The following is a 26777-nucleotide window of genomic DNA, read 5'->3' as shown; positions in this document are numbered from 1 at the left end:
CGCACTAATAATATATACATAGTACATAGTACATCCTGCAGTAATACCGGGTTCCATGGATAGGCTCGAATATGGAATTGACAGGGCAAGGTTGAAGAGACTCCAGCCAATCAAGCCAACGATCAGCGTTTTGGTCGCTGAAAGCCCCTGTTCCATCTGCGACCTCTGTGCCCTCTGTTCTTTCGACTTTGCCTCCTCCGACTCCGAACTCCAGACACGGAGAACAGAGTCGAGAAGTCAAATGTGAGGTAGAGCGACTGCGAGAGCCTGTCGCCCATCCCTTCATCCGTGTCTCCCGGCTAACTTCCCCAGGGATCAAGCGTTTGAGTGGGTTGCATCGCACTTCTGCACGATATAAAAAGAAACGAAGAATAAAGCATGGTTCGGGCCGGATGCTGAGTCAGCTGCCTCTTCATCATTGATGAAATTAATAAACTGCGCGCGTTTTTTTCCCTCCCCAGACTTTCCACGACACTGAGACTCACCCTTTGCTATTTTGGGTATTCCCCCCTGTCTTCTCCCTCATCACGCAGCCATGTTATGATATCTGAGGATATATTTCCGACCCATCCTTATCTTCTGTCTCCAGAGCCTTGACCAATACTTCTGTTGATCACGATCGCAGCCTTAGAGAGAGCGGCTGGCAGGTTCCCGTATAACGCTCCGCAAACGAACTCAACGTCCCAATCTTCTCAACATCTATCCATATGTCCCTGGATTAAACACCACCTGCGACCCTGTACATGATGACGCGCTCTATACCACCTGTCTCTGGAAGTAGTACAGGACCTGTCATTGCAGACGCCGCACGAGCAGTTCACATGGCGACCACCACCGTTAAAGTTGATGGAATGACATGCGGCGCCTGTACATCAGCGGTAGAATCAGCATTCCAGGGCATCAGCGGCGCTGGAGATGTGTCTGTCAGCTTGATGATGGGGAGAGCAGTGGTACAACATGATCTAGACGTCTTGTCAGCTGAGAAAGTTGCAGAGTTGATCGAGGATCGTGGTTTTGATGCAGAGGTTTTGAGTACGGATATACCACAGAAAACAGATGATAGCCAAAGGAAACCTTCGAAACCCCCACAATGTACAACGACGCTCTCCGTCCAGGGAATGACGTGTGGTGCTTGTACATCCGCCGTGGAGGGAGGATTTACGGGTGTATCAGGAGTCGAATCAGCTACAGTATCTCTACTATCAGAAAGGGCTGTCGTAGTCCATGATCCTTCTGTAATAACTGCTGCGCAGATCACAGAGATCATCGAGGACAGAGGATTTGATGCAAGTGTCATAGAATCAAAAACTTCCGATTCAGATTCCCCAGGAAGCACACCACCAAGAAAGCTGTCTGCACAGATGAAGACTACAATTTCTATTGAAGGGATGACGTGCGGCGCCTGTACTTCTGCTGTGGATAACGCCGTTACAGGACTTCCGGGCCTGATCCGTTTTAATATAAGTCTGCTAGCGGAGCGTGCTGTCATTGTTCATGACCCGTCCGTTCTTCCCACATCTAAGATCTCGGAGTGTATCGAGGATGCCGGATTTGATGTCCGAGTTCTCATCTCTGAGCCAGACACTTCCATTCACACCACGTCTTCTACGTCTCTCAACTTGAACCTCTATGGAGTGCCTGACGCAGCCTCAGCAGCTGCGTTAGAGGGCGCTCTTATTAAAACCCCAGGGATCCTGTCAGCTAGCGTTCGGCTGTCAAATTCACAGGCATCCGTGTCATTCAACCCGTCTCAAATAGGAATTCGATCCGTGATCAAAGTGTTCGAAGACGCTGGCTACAATGCCCTCCTTATGGAATCCGATGATAACAATGCTCAACTTGAATCTCTTGCGAAGACCAGGGAGATTCAGGAGTGGAGAAAGGCATTTATTATTTCATTATCATTTGCCATTCCCGTCATGCTAATAAGCATGATCTTCCCCATGTATCTACACTTTCTCGACTTCGGTAGCGTGGAGCTCATTCCTGGGCTGTTCCTTGGAGATGTCGCCTGTATGGCCCTTACAATACCTGTCCAGTTTGGAATCGGCCTCCGATTTTATCGCGCTGCTTTCAAATCGTTAAGGCATCGTGCTCCAACCATGGATGTCCTAATTATGCTTAGCACCTCTCTTGCCTTCTCCTTCAGCATATTAGCGATTCTCGTCTCCGTGCTTCTACCGCCACATACCAAACCAAGCACCGTCTTTGAGACCAGCACAATGCTCATAACTTTCATCACGCTAGGGCGATGGCTGGAAAACCGAGCCAAAGGGCAAACATCACGCGCCCTCTCGCGACTCATGTCTCTTACTCCCTCCATGGCAACGATTTATGATGACCCTGTTGCTGCTGAAAAGGCTGCTGAAGGCTGGAAGAAAATAACTACTTCAAGCTCCGCGGACAAGCCCGAATCCACTGCAGCAGCTGTCCAAACGGCGCAAAAGGTCATCCCCACCGAGCTTATTCAAGTTGGTGATATTGTGTGCATCCGACCCGGTGATAAAATTGCCGCGGACGGTGTCGTTATTCGCGGTGAAATGTACGTCGACGAGAGCATGGTAACAGGTGAAGCTATTCCCATTAACAAAACTACGGGGCACCATGTAATTGCCGGTACAGTCAACGGCACCGGATGGGCAGATTTCCGTGTAACAAGGGCTGGCAGAGATACACAGCTCAGCCAGATTGTTAAGCTGGTTCAGGAAGCACAGACTAATCGCGCTCCTATTCAGAGAATGGCGGATACCGTTGCCGGATATTTTGTTCCCACCATTATCACATTGGGCTTCGTCACCTTTATCGGATGGATGATTCTAAGCCATCTCCTCCCTCACCCGCCAAAGATCTTCCTTGTTGAAGGCAGTGGAGGAACACTGATGGTCTGCCTGAAGATCTGTATATCCGTTATTGTTTTCGCATGCCCCTGTGCTCTTGGTCTCAGCACTCCAACTGCAGTTATGGTCGGTACCGGTGTCGGTGCTGAACACGGCATCTTGGTTAAAGGCGGTGCAGCGCTGGAAGCTGCTACCAAAATCAAGCATGTTATATTCGACAAGACTGGAACCATTACTATGGGCAAAACAAATGTCGCAGAGGCTAGAATGGAACATACGTGGTCTACAAACGAATGGCAACGCCGACTATGGTGGGTAATTGTAGGCCTAACGGAAATGACTAGTGAACACCCAATCGGGAAAACCATAGTTTCAAAAGCCAAGTCTGAATCAGGTATATCAGACGACGACCCCCTCGATGGTGCTGTGGTCGACTTTGAAGCCAACGTTGGTAAAGGGGTTTCCGCCACTGTTGAGCCCTCGTCCGGCTCCGAACACCTACGATATAGCGCTCACGTCGGAAATGCAGTTTTCATTCGCTCGAAGGGAATCAAGATACCTGATTCTGCGGATCAAGATCTCCAAAAACCAAGAATGAAATCAGATGCTTTGAAAACCGCAACAGTCATCCATGTTGCTATTAGCGGCCAGTATGCTGGTACACTCTGGCTGCAAGATTCTATCAAGCCCTCTGCAAAGGCCGCTGTTGCAGCCCTGCACCGCATGGGCCTGACGACTTCCCTTGTGACTGGAGACACGTATAACACCGCACTCGCCGTTGCAAATGAGGTTGGCATACCCTCAAACGCCATCCACGCTTCAGTCGGCCCTCTAGAAAAACAGTCGATAATAAATGAACTTCAAACATCCGAGTACCCTATTGCCATGGTTGGAGATGGCATCAACGACTCACCTGCTCTGGCAACCGCTTCAGTTGGAATTGCACTCTCTTCTGGTACAGAGGTCGCTATGGAAGCAGCCGACATTGTTCTAATGAGGCCAGAGGATCTACTCTCCGTCCCCGAAAGTCTCTGTCTATCGAGATCCATCTTTAACCGTATCAAGCTCAACCTTCTCTGGGCGTGCGTATACAACGCTATAGGAATACCATTTGCAATGGGGCTATTCCTACCCTTTGGTGGGGTCTCACTTCACCCCATGGCTGCTGGGGCTGCCATGGCAGCCTCAAGTGTCAGTGTAGTTGTTAGCAGCCTCCTCCTCAAGTTCTGGGCACGACCGCGCTGGCTCAAGATTGAACGCCTGGAAAGAGAAGTTGATGAGGGCTTGATAGACTCTACAGGCCAGGCCTACCGGAAAGGCGGGAAATGGTGGAAGAAGTCTCCCTTCGCATCGCCAATATCCTCCACAAAGAATAGCTGGGCCGGTGCCTTTGGATTTATGTCTCGAATTATGGGCAAGCGAAGCCATACTACAGAGGAAGACGGGTATGTTCCATTACAAACAGTGGACAATGGGTTTTAGTGTCTCTTATCTCTGCCAGGAGTACGGGGCATATCTGGATAATGCGTTCTAGCAATATCTTCATGTGATGGTTTGCATATGCATTGCATTGCATATTCCATTTTCTCTTTAACGACCACATACATATTTTAGCTGTGTCGAAATCACAGTCATGGTTATTACATCTTCATTTCAAACAGGCTACTGATCGACCAATTAACTATAAAAGGGCATTTAAAGATAGTTCAATGTTTCCACTGTGTATGTCGCTTCGTATGAACATTGGTAATACAATTCAACACTTCCCATAGTAGATAATATCTAAGAATACTAAAAGATCTCTTGGGCACTAACTAGAGTAGATGGCTCTGCAGCACCTTGAGTATTTTAGTTACTCTTGTCTCTATCTATATCCGTATCTTGGGTTCTCGACGTGCGCGGAGGAATTGAAAAATGACGGCTTAAACAGTCATTTTCGAAGGCGTGTTACTTACCCAGTTATAATCTACCCCATATCCTCAATACAAGTTTATTTCTTCTGCGTTTACTACAGCCAGCACATTTAATTTTGTTTCGATCAAGTTCACTTTATAACAAGCCAATTTAGAATTTTCTCCGCGTTCTCTGGCTTGCCAATTGAGTCACCAGATTCCAAGTCATCTTCCTCGGAATCATCTTCAGAATCCGGGCTCATGTCTATCCATGCTTTCAGAGATTGATATAATTCTCGGTCATGAGTTGCACTTCCTTGCTGCCATAGACCCCAGAATATCATTCGAGAACAGGCTTTTGACGCCTCCTGAGACATTTTTCCCAAGTCGGGAGTCATCACATTACCCGAACACGCTGAGTGGTCATATGTCTCTGGGGCGCTCCCCCAAGACGAATAGCCTGCATCTGGGACACAGAAACCATCTGCGGTGAGCCACGACCATGACAGGTAAGAGAGAAAATGTCCAGTGCAGCGGGCGTGTTCCTGGACCACTATGTGAGAATCATTTATTGTAACTTTTCCAGGTGGTTTCCATGGTGGGGAATAGCTCCATGAATCTTGGGATAGATAGAGTAAGACGGCCTCCTTCTGACGAGATATGAACGAATCGTGCCCGTCTATAGGGTTTAAGCATGGAGAGCATAAGTAAGACTGGGGTACCTGGGTCCACCACCAGGAGGGTAGGTTCACAAGAGGTGTACCGCTTCGAGCCTCTTGTAAGATGTATCTGTGAAGACCGGTGATCGCACTTCCTAGCCACCAACCTCCGATAGACGGTCTTCGTAACATGCACATGGCTGTTAGTTGACGCGTATCCAGGGAAGAAATGATTGTGAAAAAGGGCTCTAACCATTCGCTACATAGGTTGCAGGGAATTGACGGCTCAAAGAAGACACTGCAAAGGGCTGCAGTAATCCCAGTAGCAGCAGAGCTTATGGTCATAAGATTTGGTAGCACCTTAAATGAATCTTCGAGGGCTTGACTTTGTAGTTGAGAGGTTTCTGTCTCAGCGCTAGGCTGTGTATCCATGTACATCGGAGCTGGAAGCGCGAGAGGGACTCGAAGGTGTGCATGAGAAGGGAACATGAGGGCCGCTGCTAGGGCAGCTTTCGCCTGCTCCACAAGGTCGCGTTGGAGGCAAAAGTCCCTGAGATATGTAAAGCTTTGATATGACCCAGGACATTCGGTGGTGGGCTGGGTGCCTGAGGGTCCATATATAGTCAATCTCATGCTGCTAGTGAGGCGTGTTGCCCATGGTGGTTGGTATTCAATATCGCTAGCAATAACTGAGGCCACCCAGCCTTGCCCACTGCCGACCACCATCTCGTAGCTGGCGGAGTATCACTGCACACTGCAAGAGTTCCGCCGTCCACTGCGGCTGAGGGGGATGAAACCGGTGCCTTCTCGTCTGTATATCTCATCCGGCCATTCTGTGACTCTACCCAGAGGCTGGAGAGAATATACGCCCATGCCAGAGCCAGCACCGTCACATAATTGCTCTCTTCCGTGTAATCACCCTCACTGCCAGGCCACCGTCTCAGCCCATGGCTCTCGTCTATGCTGCAAGGGGTAGCATCCCTTATGCCCAAGAGGAAACTCTGTTCAAGTTCTCTTGTCTCAGCCAGGCGACTGAAGTCTTCCTCCAGCGGCCTACTGATGCTGCATTCTGTCGTCTTGCCCAAGGAACTGGGAGCTGCACAGCCAGATGCGTCCGTCGTCGACCACGTTACGGTCCCTTTGGCGAAGAGAAAAATACTAGTCGAAGTCGCATGAGTTTTATGATGAGTCTCTGTGAAGCTGGGGACTTGTCGAAGTCCCTGGCTGATATCTGGTATATTAGCAGTAGGAGGCTTCTGGTGGCTTGTGGCTTCGCGCAGAGAGAGCCAGAGACTGCTGCTTCGGCGGACAACCAGTTCTCTCTGTTCTTTGGACGGAGCAATATTCCCTCCGCTTTGAAGCAAGTTCATTTTTGATATCCGTATAGTTATATTTGGAAGTCCTTGTCCTTCGTATAAACCGCGCGGTCCACAGCCACTCCTGATGCGCTGAGCTGGAGTTACTACATAGCAAGGCTGGATACACCACAACCCCTGGCGGTGCTGTTAAGAACATGGATATATGATACCCCAGGGCAACGCTGTGTATAAATACGGAAATGTTTTTTCTTCCCGTCCTTCATGCTATTCATTATAAAACATCCAAGTTCGAACAATATGTTGGCAAGCTACGTCTTGTCCCTTGCTTTCTCCTCCCTTTCCGCCGCAGCTGGATACCCGCATCAAGATGCCACTCATTTCCCTCAAGTCAACCTTGGATATGCCATACACGCTCCAACCCATGTTAACACGACCTCCAGCGGCCTCGAATATGCAAACTACAACAACATTCGCTTTGCTCAGCCTCCCGTTGGCCACCTGAGATTCAGGCGCCCAAAGACTCCTCCCCCAAGGGAACCAGGAGTCAAGAATGGCTCTGCTCCAATGTTTGCGACAGACTGTGTGAGCGCTATTCCAAATATATTTCCTCCACAGGGTCTCCCCTCGAGGTCCTGGGGCCATGAGGATTGTTTGTTCCTCAACGTGAAAGTCCCGGAAGGAATCAGGGAAGGAGACAACGTTCCGGTGATCCACTGGATACATGGAAGTGGATATGCGTATGGAAGTAAAGACCTCAACAGGATCAGTGGTGACGGCAGTGGTCTCTTCGAGGACATGGACCGATCTACACAGAAATTTATCTACGTTGCTAGCAATTATCGGTATGTTTGTTAGCGTGGATCCCGAGATACTTGCAAAAAAAACCCCCCCTAACAGCTGTGTCTAGGATGGGATTATATGGATGGAGCTCGTCTGCTTCGGAAGATATAGAGGCCAACGTGGGATTGCACGACACGCTGACAGCTTTGCAATGGACTCGCAAATATATATCTAAATTTGGAGGGGACCCTCGAAAGATCACTGCGTTTGGGGAGAGTGCTGGAGCAGGGATGATTGACCTCCTACTTGTTGCCAAAGATGGAATGGAAGACCTTCCCTTCAATCGGGTAATGCCTTGAAGCTCTGGTATATTATGCATTGTTATAGCTAACACGGAGATTCAGGCCTTCATAGCATCTCCAGGTGTTTGGCCACGACGGGATCCTAGTCGTCGTCAAGCTGTTTTTGACTCGGTTCTAAAGGCAGCAAACTGTGACTCTGTTGACTGTTTAAGAAAGCTGCCAGAAAAGGATCTCTTCAAGGCAAATGAATACCTCCTCGTCAATGTAACAGATGGCAAAACCGGCGCTTTAGGCCCAGGCCCCGGATTTACACCAGTTGTGGATGGTAAATATATCACAGATCTGCTTCATACCACCCTGAGAAGAGGAAGACATAACCAAAGAGTGTCAAAACTTGCCGTTAGCAACATGGCCCTCGAAGGCTTAGGACAGGCGCCACCGGACCATATGCCAGAGCTGTTCCCTTACCTAGTTCGTGGAACGATACCCCACGCCTCTGACGAAACTGTCCAGAAGATACAGTCGCTCTATTCGTACCCTCCAGACCTTCCGGCCAAACTTGGGTGGGACTGGGTAACAGACATATCATATGCCTGCAACGCCTATTATACCGCCAAGGCATATGCTCAAAAGGCTCAGAGATATGTCATGTCAGTTCCACCAGCAACTCACGCGTTAGACCAAAGTTGTGAGTGCCCTTTCACCTAAGTAAATATATTGAAACCTTCAACTCACTTTGCGAATGACCAGATTACTTCTACCAAGATAATACAACCACTCCAGTTACCAGTGTTAGGCTTGCGAGAGAATTCCAGGAACATGTGCGGCGATTCATCACTGATGGAAAGAATAAGAAGAAATTCCCTAGCCTCGAAGATTTCCCTACCTATGGCCATAGCGAGACCATTTTCAATATAACCCTTGACGGGTGGAAGAAAGAAAGGGACTATTGGGAGACCAACCGCCGATGTCAGATTTTGCAGGAGATCATTGCTGACCCAAAGAATGGTGCTTAAATTTGTAAAAGCATCGAAGAGCTGACGCTGCGGTCAGAACGGAATGTATATTCCAGTTATCCTTCTTTGCATCAATAAATAGTCCGTTTGAGTTACTTTAAGGCCAGATTTACCCTAGAGAGAAGCGAGGTTATTATGTTGCTGTATTCAGTCACAGCCGTAGATAAAAACGAGCGCATCAAAAGTCATTTGATCAAGTAACGTTGAGAGTTAATGAGTGCCAGTCCCAATTATCCCGAACACACTTCCGTCAATATATATATATTCCGATAATAAAGCTCGAATATGGGATATTAAGTCACTAGGAGCAAAGAAAAATGCCAAGGGAATAGTTGAAGGATAGAAAGATGCGTAGTAGCTGTGAGGAAAATTCCAATAAAAAGCACATATAGATAGGGGTATTTAAAAGTAAACATATCTGGCTGGAAGAGGTTGGAGAGGTGGTGGGAGTACACCAGCATAGAAGTCATTTTTGGGTATATCATCAAACCTCCTTCACAGGGTTACAAGGGTTGCATTTCTTGCCGTCTATGCCTTGCCCTTTGTAGCTGCCATAGGCGGTGGTGGGAAATACATTTGTGCCTCGGGTTGTTCAGGTCGTCTAAACATCCCTTGGGTCTCCTCCTCGTGCGGCATCGTCGAATAACTGTCGGAACGGTCGCGCAAGGGTAAGTCCGAGTTCCCTTCAAGCTTATTGAAGGCGGTGGTTCGTGGGGTTGTGAGAGGGAATGTCATCTTCCCGTCTGGGTTGAGTGGCGATTTCAATGACTTGAGCTCTGCCAGCGTTGACTTTCGTTCGTCGCTAAGTTTCTTCTTCTCTCGGTCTTCTTCGGTCGGGAAGCAAGAGACAGCTGCCAATATCAACTGACAGCTGAAAAGGAATCTACAAAGGCCAAGATTAGTTGAGCTTATTTATTGGGTATGGTACGGTATAAGGACAAGGAGGTAACAAACATTAAGACTATTGTAAGAGCGAAGGTCGCTTTGGCCTGCTTGCAGTAGTTGACATTTGTGTGAAGCGATGCTACATTGCAGTTCTTCGTAATATACCATGGTGGTCCATTTTGTGGGTGCTTAGGGTCGCTTGTGTCGCTCGCAGCTTGGAAGGAAGCAGCGATCGAGTAGAGTAAGACACAAATACCATGAACTAGCACTGATAGTGGTGGATAAAATACATCCATCACAAACATTGGTGTTTTTGTAAGGAAAAAGAACAAACTGAGGACGGTTATAACGAGATTGAAACTGGTGGTACTATTCAACGGGAATGAAATGTGTCAGCCAACAGGTATTTCGATGGGCCCGTCCAAGGATACATACAACGAACTCCATGGCCTAGGGGTGGTATATGGTCTATAGTTGGCAAACGCATATACTTTCTCGTCTGGAGAGCTGTTGAAGCCATTGTCTGCACCATCTTGCCAGAGCCTTGTACGATATAGGTCAGGAGCCGCAATTCCAGTAAGCGTTAAAATCCCAATTGTTAGAGGAAGTTCACAGGCCAGAAGTATTTTGAATGCCAGTTGAGACCGGTATGTTCGAGGTAAGAAACACCCTATTCCACCCATATTTGCGGTCGACGAGCAGGGTGCGCAAGACTTGGGTGAAATAGCCAGCCGCAGGAGTATATATAATCAACAAAATAGTGTGTATTGCGCAATAGCCTCTACCGGTCTGTCTCGTTCAAAACGACGTCTCCGTGAATGACCTGGACAGCGAACACAAAACTGAGCAGCCTTCGCGAAGAGGAGGGGAAGTCTGACTGATGGTATCGGCCGTGAAGGCGAACGCTGGTGGCTAGACTCTCGTCATTTAGTTCTCTCAAGTCCACGATCCGATAACTAGTTAGTTGGAGAGAAGAAGAGGTCGAAAGAAAAAGAAGTTAAGAGGAGGCCGACTTAAGGTCGCGCAGTCGCTTTGATGTAATGTAAGCGCCCATTCTTCCCGGACCACCTCTGCGCGCTTTGGTTGGCTCATGCAACGGGAGTCGCAAATCCTTGACGTGCAGCCTGATTGATGTGATGACCTCTGTCGACTCCCACCAATGATGATGCTAGAACCAGGGGTTTCCTGCACCCCCATCACACACTAAGCAAAGCGAAGTGCTCCAATCCCTGTCTGGGGCCGAACGAGGGCTTTGTTTCTCCACCTCAAAGCACTGCCTGGCGCTAAGACGAGAGCCAGAGCCTGAACCATCAATAACTCTGGTATAACTGTTGCAGATATTGGTTTCTGTCATTTCTTCCTGGTTTGTTCTTAATATCTTTAATCTTTTGTTTGATGTTGAAAGTACCTAAAAAGTATATTTTGTCACTAAAAATAGTTTGAGGGTATTAAAGTAAATCCGATCCTAAATAAGCTTTAATTATGTAATCTATTAATATCAAGATGAGGATGAAGATGTAAGTTGATTAGAACTAATCATTGAAAGGCATGGCACGTCCTCGATTATACCGCTTAAGATATCTTTCATATCTTTACACTACCCCTAGAAGTTATACTACCATGCTGGAAGTGCAAAAAAGCAAGCCCCACGAACTGCGGACAGCAGGACAGCCTCGACAGAGCTCATTCTACCAGCTTAAGGTATACCATATATCCCAGATCAACCCGACCATTCGCCTTGTCCGATTCAACATAATTTCCAGTTGTGACTCACTTGACTGGTCTGGGGGGAATTCTGAGAGTGTATGGTGGCACCTTGTCGTTTATCCATCAATTACTGGTACCAAGAGTATCTGATTAGGCCGAGATAGATTTGGTCTATTCGCCTGCCTCAAGGCGGGCCTTATATACCCGGATGTTTGAATATCTATAATGTACTAACCTCCCATATGCCAATATCTAGTTCCCAAATAAGCAGTACCCTCCTCTGAGATTCTTGCCTGGACAGTGGCTAGATGTTCATATTCCTAATATCAAACATGCTGGCGGATTCACGATAACATCCACCCCTCAAGACGCCTCTCCCCAGCCAACCACCAATGCCGCTACGGACGACAGTAATAGCTCTTTACCCTACCTTGAGTTGGCCGTTCAGTTTTCACCGACTAACCCGGCAGCGAAGTGGTTTTGGCAGCCTGTTGAGCTTATATTAAATACTCCAGTTAAAGTCAGGGTTGGAGGTAATTTCGTCTGGCCTCCGCCAAATGGAATGTCCTTTGACGAGATCAAAAAAATTGTATTAGTGGCCGGTGGCGTGGGTATAAAGTATGGCTCTCCTCTCTTATAGTTTTGTTCCTTACCTACGATCTGCTCCTCATCCATCTTTCATAAGAGAGATATTCCGGAGCGTTAGCTAACTTGAATGACCAGCCCGCTTATATCAATGATATCATATATCCACCAGACACGCTCAAGCCTTCCATCTTCAATGGTTCATCTTTTGTACTCGACCAAAGTCCCTTCACAATCGAAATCTCCTCCCACCATACCTATAGATAGGATGATACCAAGTAAGGCTGGAAATAATGTATTAACTAGCCCAGCATTTCAAATTTTGTTCCTAGACCGTCTTCAACGTATCCTTCGCAACTGGGATGAAGGGGGCGAGAACAATAATCCCCTCGACATACAACTGTTCATCACAAACATGTCCTCAGAAAGCGGAGACGGGTGTACGACCAACCTTCGCTCTGATATATCAGACTTGGATAATCGAATAACCACCTTTGATCGTCGCATCGGGGTAGAAGATTTGCGTAGAGCCATCGGCGAAAACGAAGAAATTAGGAATGGTACCGTATGCTATATTTGCGGTCCTCCGAGCATGACTGATAGCATTGCCAAAGAACTACAGAACATCCTAGGCGACAGAAAATCAGAGGGGAAGGAAAGAGTGTTCTTCGAAAAGTGGTGGTAACGGAATTGATAATTAATATTAACTGGTCATAATCATCCCATCAGAGCGCCGAAATGAATATGTCTGTATAGTATATATTATGACAATGATCGTAGGCATTTATCTCTAATAAGTATGAAATGCCGTCAAAGTATAATATCTCCTATCCGCAAGACTCCGAGTGAGCAACCCAGCCAACAAGCAATACTATAACAGATTCCCAGCGCCCAAGGAAATCCCAAAGGTAGAAGAATTATATAAGTAACATAAATAAAATCCATAATATGCGTAAGAAGCCGAAAGTATTGCCGAGGAATGGGTTTCATAAACACGATAGAAAGTGCTGAAAAACATAAATCGAGGGCAACCTTTATAAAAGAACCATTCCAACCAAAGATATAACTTATGTTGGAAGGCTAGCCTGGTTTTGTAAGTCAATTGCCTGGTCCAACTGTTCTACCGGCATCGACTAGCATGGTTTCATCGATTCGTTCTTGAGTTCTACCCCATTCAAGTCGCTTATACGACATAATTCGAGCCTCATTCATGTCGATATCAAAGAACCTAATACGGCGGACGTAGTCATTGTATCCGCCGTATCCACCAAATCCAGCACCACCACCATAGCACATCCATAGTGCTGGTTGACCATTTTTATCTTTCTCAAGCATGCAATAGTCGTTTACGTGGTCACTAAAGTAATTGTTAGTGTCGCCTTCCAAAGGGGATACATATTGAACAGATCATCGCTGAAGGGACATTCAATAGGTCCAAGTGAATTGACTTCACTTACTGTCCACAACTGACAATGACCACATTCTCCTCCACTAAAGCATCTTTAAATCCGGAATTATAAGTAGGAGCTGTTGGCGGCTCAGTCCAGTTTCCGGCAAAGAAGTTTTCGGTGTTTCGATATTCCGGCAAAGGGATATGGATGAATGCTAAGTTCATGTGGATGTGTGTATATTTTTTATGTGCCGTTCGAAGTCCTTCAGCTGTTGACCTAAACCACTTTATCTGACTTCGTTTCAGCCAGTCGTATCCAGGATATTTTCTCTCATCAGGAGTATATTTGTGGGTGTCGAGGAGGTAAAGCGTTAGTGCTGAAGCAGAAGATGACCCTTTTCCGAGGACTTCCACAATATAATTTCCAACGCCGTCTATTTCTTCAGGCCCTGGTTTAGAGAGACTGTAGGGTAGATGTTGCATGAGAGCCATTTGTGAACGCCGATCAAGGTTTCCTTCGTCATCATGATTCCCGAATATAGCAGCATACGGAATTTTATGCTTGATGAAAAGATCGGCAAATTTGTATATTGCTGTTTCGGTATCCGGTGCCGTGTCGCCATTGACCTGATCGCCGCTTAACACCACCAGATCTGGCTTTTCTTCATCCAGTAGCTTATCAATAAACTCCAGTGTCCTAGGATCTGCCTCGCATTTATCCTCATCTACCTTTGGAACCGGATCCCGACAATGCCCAAGGCCCGTAGCCAGGTGTAAATCAGCGGCTTGCATAATTTTAAATTTTCCATCTTTTCTAATTCTCGGGACTGGTTGTTCAATCTTCCCGCCCTGCCCTCGCCTTATGGTCAACCTTGCCTCGCTCTTAGAATCTAACAGGAGGGGAATATCCTTTAACTCCCAGTTAGGCCGAGGGTCAACAGCATCCGGACCAAACAAAACATCTACAGATGTAATGGACTTTTGCGAATCGATTGAGTGTGGTTGCCTCAGTATCCAAATACCTCCAGGCCTTGATTCCCATTTTTTATCAGTTCCGGCACCAGGGTCCAGCCTGCCCATTTTTAGGTCAACAACAATCTTATCCGTTGGAAGAAGCTCTGTCCCCTTCTTTCGCTGCACATGCAAGTATGCTTTCGAGGTCCACCCCTGACCAAGATATAGATCCTTTTCGATGCGATGCCATATTTTCGGGTCTAAGGTGCAACTTGAAAACACATTTAAGGTGGAACAAGTTGCTATCGTAAGTTCTGTAAGGACGAGGCCGGGGTGATGGGATGGTAGGTGGTCATGTATCGAAGCTGGAAGGACTCGTATCTGGCTGTCAAGAATGATGATGAGGATGATAACTGTGACAGTTAGAATACCAAGTTGGATGATAGTTCGGATCTAAAATACATATTTAATCAGCTTAGACAGAACAATGACAAAACTATAAGCAAAAAGGGGGTAATATTTACGATTCGGCGATTCATCTTTCCTACAGCTCCCTTTTCACCTCAAGATAATACCAGGAGATCAGGATACCTCTAGCTCGTTCTGGGTGCATGAAGGCTTTTAAAAAACAGGACAGATCCTAGGTTTGTGTGCATCGTGTGAGTCCTCAAAAACGAAAAAAAGAGAACTTCAAGAAGCCATCGAGTGTTGACAGCGAAGGCTTGATGTTTGTCGTTTTATATTTTATCAAACGGGAAATTGATCACGGTTGCTCTTCCAGCAACGGCGCTCGGGTCGGAGTTACTATTCGCCGTAGCTTTTTTTTTTTTTTGGGTTTCCAACCTTGAGAGCTTTTGCGGCTTTGCAAGCGACAAACTTATTCTATATTTTTGGTCCAAGGGATTGATAGAACTAATGGCATCCGCTTCGTATCTCCCTCGTCGGCTTTTCACAACTTCCGGGCCCTCCTTAATAGGTCATGCACGGTCAATTGATACCAATTTTCGGATATTTCAAGGTATTCTAAGTATGCCCTGAAAGGTCAAAGCTAGCCATATACTGACTCGTACCCCGAAGAGGGTGATAGGGTGATATTAAACACAACGAAGGGCGTAACGTTGACGACACCACTGGCAAAAGACAAAAGAACAGACGTGCGCGGCGGGTTTATTGAGCATAATAACATCATTGGTAAAAGTGTTAGAGATGTTGTAAGGACACACAATGGTATTTATCCTAATCTACTACCAGGAGTGTAGGACACAGTTCAGAATGTTAATCACCAATTTTTATAGCTCGTGGCGACTTCCGAATAACCCAGCCTACACTTGAAGAATATGTTTCCCTAACTCGACGGCTCGTTACACCGGTAAAACCACCCCCGGGAACAGAGAATAACATTTGTCTGTTCTGAGGTTATATATAACTGATTAATTGCTGCTAGTAGGTGTATGCAGCAGATGCAAGCCTCATAGTTTCGCTCTTAGACATCCACACATCACCTCCAAAGAGTGATGAACAGCATGGTGAACCGCTGGAGATTCTTGAAGCCGGTACAGGCCATGGATCTCTGACATTACACCTTGCAAGAGCTATAAATGGAGCGAATACACGCCCTCCACCCATTCCACAAGCCACCCAACGAACAATCCTCAATGCGCAGGATCGCACTCCTAACACAACCGAAAGCACCGAGGAGGAGAACGCTAAACAGAAAGATTGGGATGCATGGAGAGCTAAGCGCAATGCCATTCTTCACACCGTTGAAATATCACCCAAGGTTTCATCGCACGCTGAAAAGGTTGTACGCGGGTTCAGAAGAGGCATTTACACTGGGAGCGTGGATTTCTACGTATCCAGTGCAGAGAACTGGATTCAGCACCAAATTGAAACCCGAAGCTCGAAACTTCCGCCCCATGAGAAGCTAAAGCCGTTTTTGTCCTATGCCCTACTAGATATGCCATCGGCAGAGAAGCGCATTCCGGAAGTTGCGCGCGTTCTTAAAACAGATGGCGTACTAGCTGTTTTTGTGCCGAGTATCACCCAGATAGGCGATTGCGTTCAGTTGATTCGGGATCAGAATCTCCCATTTGTCTTCACAAAGGCTGTGGAGCTGGGTATGGGGATTAGCGGTGGGAGGCTATGGGATGTTCGCTCAGCCGTTATTAGGGCCAGCATGAAATCTCAGGGTGAGACCGAAGCTTCATCGAGCGAGGCTGAGAATGATCTGATAGAGACTTCGCTTGACGAGTGCCAACCTCACCCTGTAAGTGAAGACGGCACCAGCACACACTTAAAGGGGGGTAGTGGGCAAGAAAACCAGTCCGTGAAGCATGTAATGGTTTGCCGGCCCAAAGTTGGCGAAAGGATAGTGGGCGGTGGATTCGTTGGCATATGGAGAATGGGGAGGGTTTAGCAGGTTTTTGCATATATATACTGTACTATTATTAGGTGTATTACTAGTGATGATTGTATCTATAGAGCTTGATGAGTTAAAAGAAGGTCAAGAATAAGTTTGGAAGAATAACACGTTTCTATTTTTGGGATAAATCAAATTAAGCTTAACTGAAAAAGTTAATCTTATCAGATAAAAACTTTCACCTTGTCATCACTGCGTAAATAAAAAAGTTCAATTAGATCGAGTTCAGTTGTTATTCCCCGAATATATAGTGGCTTTTATAAATTAATAACAGGTAATATATGTACATCTATAAAAAACGCCAGCGGTATTGATGTAGATGAGGTGTCGCCCGAGAAATAAATATATGTAGGGTCTATTAACGGTCTGCCAGCTCCTAAAAAGTAACAGCAGGATCGCCAGTCGGCTGAAGGGTATCAGAAGATTTCAATACCGCCTGGAACAAATTGAAAAGTACAACAGTGGCAAACACGACATCACGCTGCCTTATTATTTCTGTCATTCTTTGCGTCATTCTCCATTTGCAACCTTTCCTTCCTTGCTCGTTCCTGAACATCAAGCCCTGTCTTGGTAACTTCATGTTCCTTGTTAAGTTTCTTCTTTTGCAGAAGCAAGCTAACGAGGAAACCGAGGGCGGCGAGGGCTGTATAGAATATCCACATGGTACGGAAACTTCTGGTATAAGCGTCAAGAACCGGGGACTTTTCATCTGGTGGAAGAGACTGGATGATGTGAACCGATGCGCCTGCCGAGACTCCATGCAATGACTCCAAGGTCTCTGGGCTTAAGACATCTTGAATCTTTAGAATGTTTTCCTGAAGTTGGTTCTGGATAATGACACCACCTATTACCACGGAGATGCTACTCGCGAGATTTCTGCAGAAGGCAATGGAGGCTGTAGCTGTGGCAATATCGCTGGGGTTTATATGGCTCTGGAGAGCGATAATTGGGGCCTGAAAGTTAGGACCGATACCCATTCCAGCCACTAATTGGTAGAGGATAATCTTCACTAATGACCTATGAGATGGCAGGTCAATATATAGTCCAGTTCCAATGACTAGAATTGTCGTTCCGAACCAAATTGGTGGACGATATAGGCCGGTTTTGCGAATGAAGATACCCGTAACGGCAGAGACGATGGAGACTGCTATCACGTTAGGAAAGAGGAGTATGCCGGACTTTAACGGTGTCTCTCCGAGAACGGCTTGGAAGTATAGCGGTAGGAAGAAGCTTCCACTGGTATAGATGGCTCCGTGTATGAGAACAGTCCCGTATGAGGCGAGAGTCGACCTCTGGGTAAAGAGCCACAGTGGCATGACAGGGAAGCGGGAAACCTTCCACTGAATAAGAATAAAGATGCCCCATGTCACTATCCCGAAGACTATAAGGCATATGACTGTAGGAGAAGACCAGGGATAAGACTCTCCGCCGTACTCGAGGCCGATGAGAAACATCACGGTACCGCCAACGACGGCGAGAGAGCCAAGCCAGTCAATGGCACGGAGACCAGCTAGTAATGGGGTGGTGGGCGTGTGGAGCTCAAGGAAGAAGAATATGATCAGAAAAGCAACTCCGTCAATGGGTACTAATTTTTATCGTCAACACCAACGGCACATCTGTCAGGCTGGAGACAACGTAAGAACTCACGATTGATATAAAAGCACCAGCGCCAGGTGGTATACTGCGTCATGAGGCCGCCGATGACAGGCCCAATGATGCCAGACACAGCCCAGACTATGCCAATGATACCAAAATACAGGCTTCGAGTTCTGCGCGGAGCATAAGTCTCTTTACACATCGCAAAACCAAACAATTAAAGAGGAAGAAAGGATGGCGACGAACCTCATGCTGAAGAGATCACTCACACAGATATTCACGAGAGTAAGAAGGCCTCCGCCTCCTACTCCTTGAATTACACGGCTGCCGATCAACATCTTGATGTTAATACTCACGCCGCAGAGCAGTGAACCGATCAAGAAGACAACATTTGCAGCTAGCAGAACAGGCTTGCGGCCGAATATGTCGCTGACCTTCCCCCATGATGGAGTCGACGCTGGGGATAACAAGTCAATATCAAAAAAGGACAAAGACGAGTGTCATGAATATCACACATACAGGCTGCTCCAAGGAGGTATGCAGAGCCGACCCAGGCATAATCAGCCTGCGAGGTGTTAAACTCTCTCGCTATGGTTGGTAGCGCAGTTGTGACGATCGTCTATGGGCGTTTCGATTCAGCCAAAGAAAAGCTTGCCAAAAGGTACGAAGGGAAGAAAGAAGCCTTACTATGTCCAGAGCCGCAAGGAGGGTGGCTAACTATAAAATATACCAGTCAATGAGCATGAGCATGAGGATGACTTCTATACTGAGGACGGAAAAAATGGACCAACGACTCACACAGAGAGCAAGCATGATGAGAGAGACTTTGCTCTTCGACATCTTCGGCTCGGTCGAGACGGCTGGGTCTTCATCTTTTCTTCGATCGTGGTCTTCTTGTTCTTCTTGTCCGTCTCGCCTCTCGTCTGAAGGTGCCGTATTATTATTATCATTCTCTGAGCTAACGCCCACTGCCTCCCTCTCGTCGCTGATATGCATCTTGGGCTCCTCCGTCCTAGCTGAATAATCCGTGCTCCCGTCAAGAGAAGACGAGGACGCTTTCACCCCCGTCGCTGCTTCATCGCGGCTCGTTTCCTGTCCGGCCACCGTCACTGCAGAGTCCTTCAAGCCTGCCATGAGGACGTATATCTTTCGCCGCCACCTCTCTCTCTACAGAGTAACTAAAAGAGATGAAAGAAGAGGAAGAAAAGAAAGAGAGAAAGAAGCCGGGATTCTCCATTCGATGAATCATCCCAATCTTGCCTCTCTTACTCCGTATACACACACGCATCGTCGCTTTATATCTTTTTCTTTTTTTTTACCTTTAAAATGCCGATAAATCCGATCCATGGGAGAGTGGAAACGCGAACCCGAGGGCCAGCAGTGGGTTTGGTGAAGAGTGGCACCGTCGAGATCCCTGGCTTTGCTCTTGGAACCTTGGGCGGAGCCAGGGAGAAGCAGACACCAACGGCTCCGACACCCCTGGCCCTAGTCTATACGGGATGTGGTGGATGAAAAAAAAAAGGGGGCCTCTCGGTGAGATGATACGGCAAGTTCTTGTTCATGCGAAGAGTTGTTTGGCTGGTCTACGCCCGTAATATATCGAAGCATCTGGCTCAGAGACAAGGGTTGGCCCCGTATATGTACATATTATGTATGTATATCATACTTAGACTCACATCCACAGATCATATGCTACATAGTATGTATAAGGTCCAGATAGTCAACTTTGACATCCACATTGCGTCAGAGATAAATATGTATCTCGAACATGGCATGCTACGTGTCACCGGAGCTGAGTTTTATCTATCAAGCCGCATAAGAAGGCAGTGAAACATCGAAAAGTCATATCATTCCTTTATTGTCTTTTCCCCTTCGCCTTCAAACCCCGAGGAGCAAGGCTTGTTATATAAAAGGAGCTGTATCCGTTTGCTTCTTTACATTTCCATTCCACACCGTTGGCCTGGCCCAATTCCCATTTCCACAACCTTCACCAGAACACCAATGTCTGCAAGATACGAGGCAGATCCAGAGAGATTCATGAGATAAAACAAGAGAAGGAAAAATAAGAGAAGAAAGAGAGATAGGTAGGGGTAGAATAGAAAGATAAAGGCCATCCAATCTTTGACTTTGATGGAACAACAGACCAGCTATGGAGGTTGGCGAAGACGAAGGGAAGAAGAAAGAGGAGTAATGAAAACAAAGCGATGAAGAGTGAACATAGAAAAGGTACAACGATATCACCGCGCCGTGTTCAAGAGAGGACGAAGAAACAATGATTTCCAAGAGCAGGACCCGAGGAAGGAATAATGCGTGACGACATGAGCAAAAAAAAGAAACAAGAAATAAAAGAATACACAATGCAAGAAAAACGAGGGGATAAGAATTGATACAGAGGGAGGCAACAGAAGAGAGAGAGGGAGAAAGGGGAACAAACGACTGCGCGGCAGATATTCCGAAATAGAGTATGATAAGATGATAAAAAAAAAAAAAAAAGGAAAAGGAGTAAGAAGGAAAAAAAAGACAAGGCCAAACGACTTAAGCACCCTATAGCTCCATCCGTTGAAAAGATATAGCTTTGCACAACCCTCCCCCCTTCCAAAAAAAAAAGAAAGAAAAAAAGAAACAAGAAAAAAGAACCAACTCAGGCCTCCCTCTCGTTGCTCTCTCTATGCGCGAGATCGATCCTTATCCCGCTCTCGTTGCGGCCCAAAGTCAACCTCCACCACTTTCCCCTTCTTACCCTTGACCGAAAACTCCGCCATCAACGCCAGATGATCGCTAGGGAAATGATAATTAGGAAAGCCCGGGACCCTCTGCAAGTACTCCTTATCCACTTCGCCTAATAAGCCGGTAACTTGTAGCAGATTGGATGAGTACCAGATATAATCAATGACATCGGTGAAGCCTGGTGTGTAGTTTGTGAACGAGAGCTCACCAATGGCCGAGTATGCTGATTTCAAGGTGAACGGATGCGTCATGCCCTGGCGAGTGAGGTTGCCGTATAGGCGGTTCTGGAGATCGGGGTGGTCTTCTTCCAGACGGCCGTGGGCGAGAAGGTTGTAGACGGCAGAGGAAGGGCGGGAGTTAAAGTCGCCGCATACCAGGGTCGGGATCTGGGAAGCGCTGCTGTATTCGACGGAGGGAGACGGCTCAACCGGGGTTGGTGGGCTGGTGTTTTCATTACCCGTCTCATCCTCTGGCTCAGAGAACCGGAACGCCGTCTTATCTGTGCATGGGGGGATTTTGATGAACTTCTCGGCCAGCTGCGTCACCTCCTCCATCATGATGGCGGATTGGACGAGCTTGACGTCTTTGTATGCCGGGTCCCAGTAGATGTGCGCGTTGACTACGATGATTCGCTCCCCAGACATGCGGTTCTCGAGGTAGACTACAACGGCGATGTTGTCCTTTTGCCATAGCCGGTTGTAGATGTCGTCCTGTCCCTTGGCGTCTGGTCGTCGAACTGCAGTTTGACCAAAGTGGATCATGGCCTTCTCAAGCAGGATGTATTTGCTTCCCTTGAAGAAAGTGGCACATCCATCGACGACCTTGGCTTCTTCCTCGCTCATGCCCTGTGCACGACCCTTGGGCCAGTATACACCCTTGTAGTCGTTGTATGCTAGCTGTTCTCGGAAGAAGCCATGGTAGCTGCCTTGGTCGACTTCCTGCAGACACACTATATCAGCGTCCTGGCCCCGTATTTCGCTAAGTAAGAGATCGCGACGTAGCTCCCAGGCCAGTGCTCTGGACGGCGCGTATCCGTACTGCTGGTGAGTAGCATATTTGTCGCAAAGAGTGTTGTATGTAAGCACGGTAAACTTGTCGTGGGGGTTCTTTGACGAGCCGCGGCCGCTTTCATCCAAAACAACCCAATCTCGATCAGACGGCGGCATTGGAACTAGATGGCGGTTAGTAAAACGGCGACCTCTGTTTAATAAGGGAGAAGTAACCATACCTGGAGTCTCTTCCTTGAGATACTTGATAAGCGCTTTCGTCCCTTCCTGCATGATGCGGGATTTCAGTACATCATTCAACGGGTTCCCCTCTATACCGAGAGTCTCTAGTTCGCAGAGGTAGCCCATCTCATAGGGAAGAGTTTGAAGGTTGTTATCGAAAAGCAGGAACCTCTTCAGATTGGTGAGCATGCCAATCTCTTCTGGGATCTCCGTGAGCTCGTTGCTGGACACGTCGAGATGGGTGAGGTTCTTGAGTTGGCCGATCTTGCGGGGAAGGGTTTTGAGCTTGTTGTGGTTGAGGTAGAGTTTATCGAGGAAAGCATAGTGGAAGAGACCGTTGGAGAGAGCGCGAAGGCCCTGGCCACCGAAATCAATTGCCATCCAATCCTGTCTGCGAGTTTCCTTTACGGCAACGGCACGGTTACGCTCCTCGGTGCCGCTTTCGTTTGAATCGTTCTGGTGGGAGGATAGCTGGATGCCCTTGGTCTGCTGAGCTACTGATCTGGCGTAGTAGTGCGGAGAATTGGCCTGTCTAGACTCTGCAGCCAGCTGTAGCTGCTGCTGCCAGTGCTCGTTCATGGGCTCGTCAACTTCGTCTTCGATATTGGCGGAGGAACCATTCTGCATATGTGAGGGGGTAAAGTGTTGAGCAGCAGCGTTGGAAAGAGTACCGGTGGAGTAGCTATGTTGCTGGTGGGAGAGGGCCGGGTTGGATTGCGAGTGCGGAGCATGGTGTTGTTGCTGTTGCTGAGGTTGCTGTTGAGGGTGCTGTGGGTGTTGGCCGGGATGCTGAAACTTCTGCATGGGCATGCCAAACCTCTGATGGCCTTGGGCCCCGTTCAGCATGACCGGCTGGCCCTGGTGGCCCTGAGAATACATGCTGAACGAGTTGATCCCGGGAGACTGATTGAGTGGAGGAGAGCGCGAGGGGGGGGGCGTGTCCGGATTGAACTTTAGTCTACCAGTGGGCGAGCTGGTCCCGTTTCTTACAAGGTGACGTTGATGTGCGTGATGATGGTGGGAGTGCTGTTGCTGATTCTGTTGTTGCTGGGACTGTTGCTGTTGAGTCTGCTGCTGGTGTTGCGTCTGATTCTGAAAGTAAAACTGCCCGGCCCCAGGCTGGAACCGGTAGGTACCATCTGCCATTTAACGAGGCAGATGAGACCGGAAAAGTATTCTATTGGATAACGAGTGGCGTAGCAGGTGTTGAGGAAGAGACACGACTGGCGACGGAGTTGGTGTGGAGGGAGTTCGAGCTTGCGGTCTTCGTCTCGTCAACATCAGGGCCCGGAGAGCGGAACCTCCACTGGAAGAAAGAAGCTTGCGGCCAACCGTCAAACCACTTCTTTTTCGCTCGACCGTCTTATGCGCTGGCTTTATCTTCCTTCTCCTGTTCCCCTCCCTACAAAGGCGAATCTTAACGGTCGAGTAGTTCTTGTTGTCTTCACCGAGGGCCTCCCAAGGAAGTCCGAAGGCACAGCCGCAGCAAGAAGCAGGGAGCAGTTTTTTAAGGCTTGAAAGATGGTCAGAGAGTAGTTCACAGGAGGGGGAGAAGTCTTCCACGGCTTACATGGAGCTATAGCGGCCTGGTAGCGACCTGATGGCACAGCGCAGATGTCTTCTCTTGTCTTTTCTAGTCTTATTCTTGTCCGTCTTTTTTTGCTGTTCGACTATTTGGTGCTTTTGGTTGTGTTTTTTTTGGCCTTGAAAAGGTCGAAGTGGGAGTAAGTCACGTGAAGTCACATGAGAAGATGAAGGAGATGAAGGGGATGAAGATGATATATGATTATAAGGGAGATGGTAGAGGGAGAGAGGATGTATATATATACAAAGAAGTGAATCATGTATAAAAGGTGTAGATGGTGCAAGAAGAGTCTCTTGGTGGCGAGGTATTCACTCTATAGCAAGCCACCTAGCAAGTTCTGCTTCTATCAGTAGATGTTCTAGTAGAGCGTAGTTAGATATGGATTACATGTAGATAGATGACCGCCTGCTGTCTATGTATGACTATGATGTATGTCTGTATAGGTAGAGTCAAATGTTTGGGCCAAACTCGAAGTCACCGTCCACCACTATCAGATGGACCACGAGAGATATGATATCTACTGGACACTGATATCTAGATAGTACAAACTAGTAGGATCTCCAGTCACACAGAAGAGGAATATTCCAGACTCGCTGTAAGTCTCCATCTGTCCTTTTATATATACTCACACAGTAAGTTGTCAACTAACTAGTGAACTGAGTCTGCATCTCACTAACACTTGACTAGGGCGCCCACGCCTCGAAAGCAAGTTATACGACTGGGGAACAGGCAAGAGAAGGCCGTCAGGAGCGCGCCTAGCAGAAGCCTTCATGCGGTTAGTCACCGTATCTCTGGATGTACACACATAGTATATGCGTATATATATATTGATAGAGATACTCTCCCGGATGGAGGTGTAGAGACTCTACTTTTATCCCCTTAACCGATAACTACTCTCTATCTTGACAGATACATCACAGGGCGACATCTTCGTCTGCGTCTTTCCTGTCTCATCTCCGTCTCCCCCCGCTGTCCTCTCCTCCTGGCTGGTCCTCCAGGGAAAACATCCGAACCCCTGAGACCCGGCAGTTTACCCAGAACGGGAGCGAAAACGAGCGCAACAAGAGCAGCGAGGAAAAAAAAAGGCTGACCCGCAAGAAGAAGAGGGAAGAAGAGAAACGGCTGATAGATTATCATAGCCTTGGACTAGAACTTCCGTCGGGGAACGGGAAGACCAGACATTTTCACTCTTCACCCCTTTTTAAGCCTGGGCTTTTTTTTTTCCTTTACGCCTATTTTTTTTTTTTTGCCCTTACAATGGCTGTTCCCCCAGCGGGAGGCGGCTCGAACAACAACTTCACCACCACAGCAAACACCACCTGCAACAACAGCAGCAGCAGCAACAGCAACAGCAACAATAACGAGATAAAGCACTACAACTATAACCATCACTACCAGTACACTCCGCCCACTCTTGTATCGGCCGTCGATTTCAAACATGTCTTCCTCCCTCACGCACCAATGATGTCGATACCTGCCATAGATCCTGTCCCTGCTGGTGGCGGCCCATCTCCCTCTACCTCTCTCAACACGGATTACACGACATACCCGCTGGGCAAACAGAATGGACGGACCTACCTTCGCGACCCGGACAGCACCTACCCGCTGCCCTGCGACGTGCCCGAGATCCACCGCCAGTCGCTGCATTCGCTCATCGTCATGACCGTCTGGGGTGGACCCTTTTGCTCGCCCACGACGGCAGATAACCCGCCCAAGAAGGTGCTGGAACTGGGCTGTGGCTGTGGCCTGTGGACCAGTGCCTGCCACGAGTATTTTGCCAACCGCGGACAGGCAGATATATCCTTTACGGGACTGGATATCATCAGTCTGGCACCGGACTTACAGCACAAACAAGGGGTGGACTGGCAGTTCAAGAAGCATGATTTACGGAAAAGCACGCTGCCCTTTGCAGACGAGAGCTTTGATTTTGTTTTCATCAAGGATGTTTCCCTCTGTGGGCCCATGTCGGATCTAAAGGCGGATGGGACGCTGTCTGAACCGCTGCGGGTGCTCAAGTCAGGAGGTGTGCTGGAGATCTGGGATTCAGACATGGTCTACAGGACGCTGCTGCCCAATCCGCCCGTCGCCCCCGGCAAGCTGTCGGAGGAGTACCAGGAACAGGCTGAGATTACCGGCACATACACCATCTCTTCCGCAACGCCCTTCACAAACGCCCAGAACAAATACCTAAACGACTACAACACATGGATACAAAAGGCCTTTGATGCGCGCAGACTCAACACCATGCCCTGCGCCACCATCGGCCTCGCCTTCTCATCGGAAGCAGACTCGTTTCAGAGTTCAGGCAGCCGGCGGGTCGCCATTCCGCTTGGAGAGGTCAAGTGGGAGCAAAAGCAAAATGGCAGACCGCTGACGGCAGACCAGATGGCCCTGCGTCAGACTACACTGCTCACTGTCGTGCAGCTGATCGAAAGCATGGAGCCGCTGCTGATGGAGGCCAGCGGCAAGGGCCAGGCAGAGTGGGATCGATGGTGGACCGGCATGACCACTGACCTGATGCAGAAGGGAGGCGTCGCTAGCGGCGAGTGTCTTGAGGTCGGAGCCTGGTGGGGACGAAAGAAATAAAAAAAAATTCACAACACCTATTTTGGCCTCTTCAGTTGCTCGGCGTCTGGTAACGCTTCTTCAGCGTCCGGTACCGTTTCAGGTAGTATCTGTAGGAAAAACAAATGGAATTTCCCCCCCAAGGTTAGCAACGGCGGCACTGTTTTGTTTTTAGCATCACCTCGAACACATGGGTAAAAATATGAACTATGAACGGGGTGGAAAACACATGGGATGGGGGTATATGGAACAACCAAAAAAAAAAAAAAAAAAAAAAAGCTGAGGTTCAAAGGGTGTACATCACGAATAGACGCCAGGAGTGGTTTTCTT

At 47.9% G+C, this 26777-nt stretch overlaps 10 protein-coding genes across 10 annotated transcripts; 5 read left to right on the top strand and 5 right to left on the bottom strand.

The window, feature by feature from the left end:
• Positions 1-746: 746 nt before the first annotated feature.
• MCYG_01132 (CLAP1) lies at positions 747-4506 on the top strand (the record flags this gene model as incomplete). Its single annotated transcript, XM_002850982.1, has 2 exons — positions 747-4282; positions 4452-4506. The coding sequence occupies 2 exons, from the start codon at positions 747-749 to the stop codon at positions 4504-4506; spliced, it is 3591 nt and encodes a 1196-aa protein (XP_002851028.1).
• Positions 4507-4881: 375 nt separating this feature from the next.
• On the bottom strand, positions 4882-6758 carry MCYG_01131 (conserved hypothetical protein; the record flags this gene model as incomplete). Its single annotated transcript, XM_002850981.1, has 2 exons — positions 4882-6067; positions 6112-6758. The coding sequence occupies 2 exons, from the start codon at positions 6756-6758 to the stop codon at positions 4882-4884; spliced, it is 1833 nt and encodes a 610-aa protein (XP_002851027.1).
• A 246-nt stretch (positions 6759-7004) lies between these two features.
• Positions 7005-8805, top strand: MCYG_01130 (esterase; the record flags this gene model as incomplete). Its single annotated transcript, XM_002850980.1, has 4 exons — positions 7005-7549; positions 7615-7834; positions 7892-8477; positions 8540-8805. The coding sequence occupies 4 exons, from the start codon at positions 7005-7007 to the stop codon at positions 8803-8805; spliced, it is 1617 nt and encodes a 538-aa protein (XP_002851026.1).
• Positions 8806-9333: 528 nt separating this feature from the next.
• On the bottom strand, positions 9334-10373 carry MCYG_01129 (conserved hypothetical protein; the record flags this gene model as incomplete). Its single annotated transcript, XM_002850979.1, has 3 exons — positions 9334-9688; positions 9760-10059; positions 10126-10373. The coding sequence occupies 3 exons, from the start codon at positions 10371-10373 to the stop codon at positions 9334-9336; spliced, it is 903 nt and encodes a 300-aa protein (XP_002851025.1).
• An 865-nt stretch (positions 10374-11238) lies between these two features.
• Positions 11239-12667, top strand: MCYG_01128 (conserved hypothetical protein; the record flags this gene model as incomplete). Its single annotated transcript, XM_002850978.1, has 3 exons — positions 11239-11493; positions 11699-12015; positions 12121-12667. 3 exons carry the CDS (start codon positions 11239-11241, stop codon positions 12665-12667), a joined length of 1119 nt encoding a protein of 372 aa, XP_002851024.1.
• A 413-nt stretch (positions 12668-13080) lies between these two features.
• On the bottom strand, positions 13081-14939 carry MCYG_01127 (phosphatase DCR2; the record flags this gene model as incomplete). The annotated part of the gene is made up of 3 exons (XM_002850977.1): positions 13081-13339; positions 13440-14779; positions 14889-14939. 3 exons carry the CDS (start codon positions 14937-14939, stop codon positions 13081-13083), a joined length of 1650 nt encoding a protein of 549 aa, XP_002851023.1.
• A 302-nt stretch (positions 14940-15241) lies between these two features.
• On the top strand, positions 15242-16742 carry MCYG_01126 (tRNA (adenine-N(1)-)-methyltransferase; the record flags this gene model as incomplete). The annotated part of the gene is made up of 4 exons (XM_002850976.1): positions 15242-15344; positions 15404-15553; positions 15622-15695; positions 15774-16742. The coding sequence occupies 4 exons, from the start codon at positions 15242-15244 to the stop codon at positions 16740-16742; spliced, it is 1296 nt and encodes a 431-aa protein (XP_002851022.1).
• Positions 16743-17221: 479 nt separating this feature from the next.
• On the bottom strand, positions 17222-19475 carry MCYG_01125 (conserved hypothetical protein; the record flags this gene model as incomplete). Its single annotated transcript, XM_002850975.1, has 5 exons — positions 17222-18330; positions 18393-18514; positions 18588-18798; positions 18861-18960; positions 19140-19475. 5 exons carry the CDS (start codon positions 19473-19475, stop codon positions 17222-17224), a joined length of 1878 nt encoding a protein of 625 aa, XP_002851021.1.
• Positions 19476-21007: 1532 nt separating this feature from the next.
• MCYG_01124 (glucose-repressible alcohol dehydrogenase transcriptional effector) lies at positions 21008-23176 on the bottom strand (the record flags this gene model as incomplete). Its single annotated transcript, XM_002850974.1, has 2 exons — positions 21008-22239; positions 22297-23176. 2 exons carry the CDS (start codon positions 23174-23176, stop codon positions 21008-21010), a joined length of 2112 nt encoding a protein of 703 aa, XP_002851020.1.
• A 1963-nt stretch (positions 23177-25139) lies between these two features.
• MCYG_01123 (SAM binding domain-containing protein containing protein) lies at positions 25140-26468 on the top strand (the record flags this gene model as incomplete). Its single annotated transcript, XM_002850973.1, has 2 exons — positions 25140-25905; positions 25930-26468. 2 exons carry the CDS (start codon positions 25140-25142, stop codon positions 26466-26468), a joined length of 1305 nt encoding a protein of 434 aa, XP_002851019.1.
• Between the last annotated feature and the right edge of the window lie 309 nt (positions 26469-26777).

Source organism: Microsporum canis, genomic scaffold, assembly GCF_000151145.1.
Source record: "Microsporum canis CBS 113480 supercont1.1 genomic scaffold, whole genome shotgun sequence".
Classification (NCBI taxonomy): domain Eukaryota; kingdom Fungi; phylum Ascomycota; class Eurotiomycetes; order Onygenales; family Arthrodermataceae; genus Microsporum; species Microsporum canis.
This window is presented reverse-complemented; position numbering and strand designations above follow the sequence as displayed.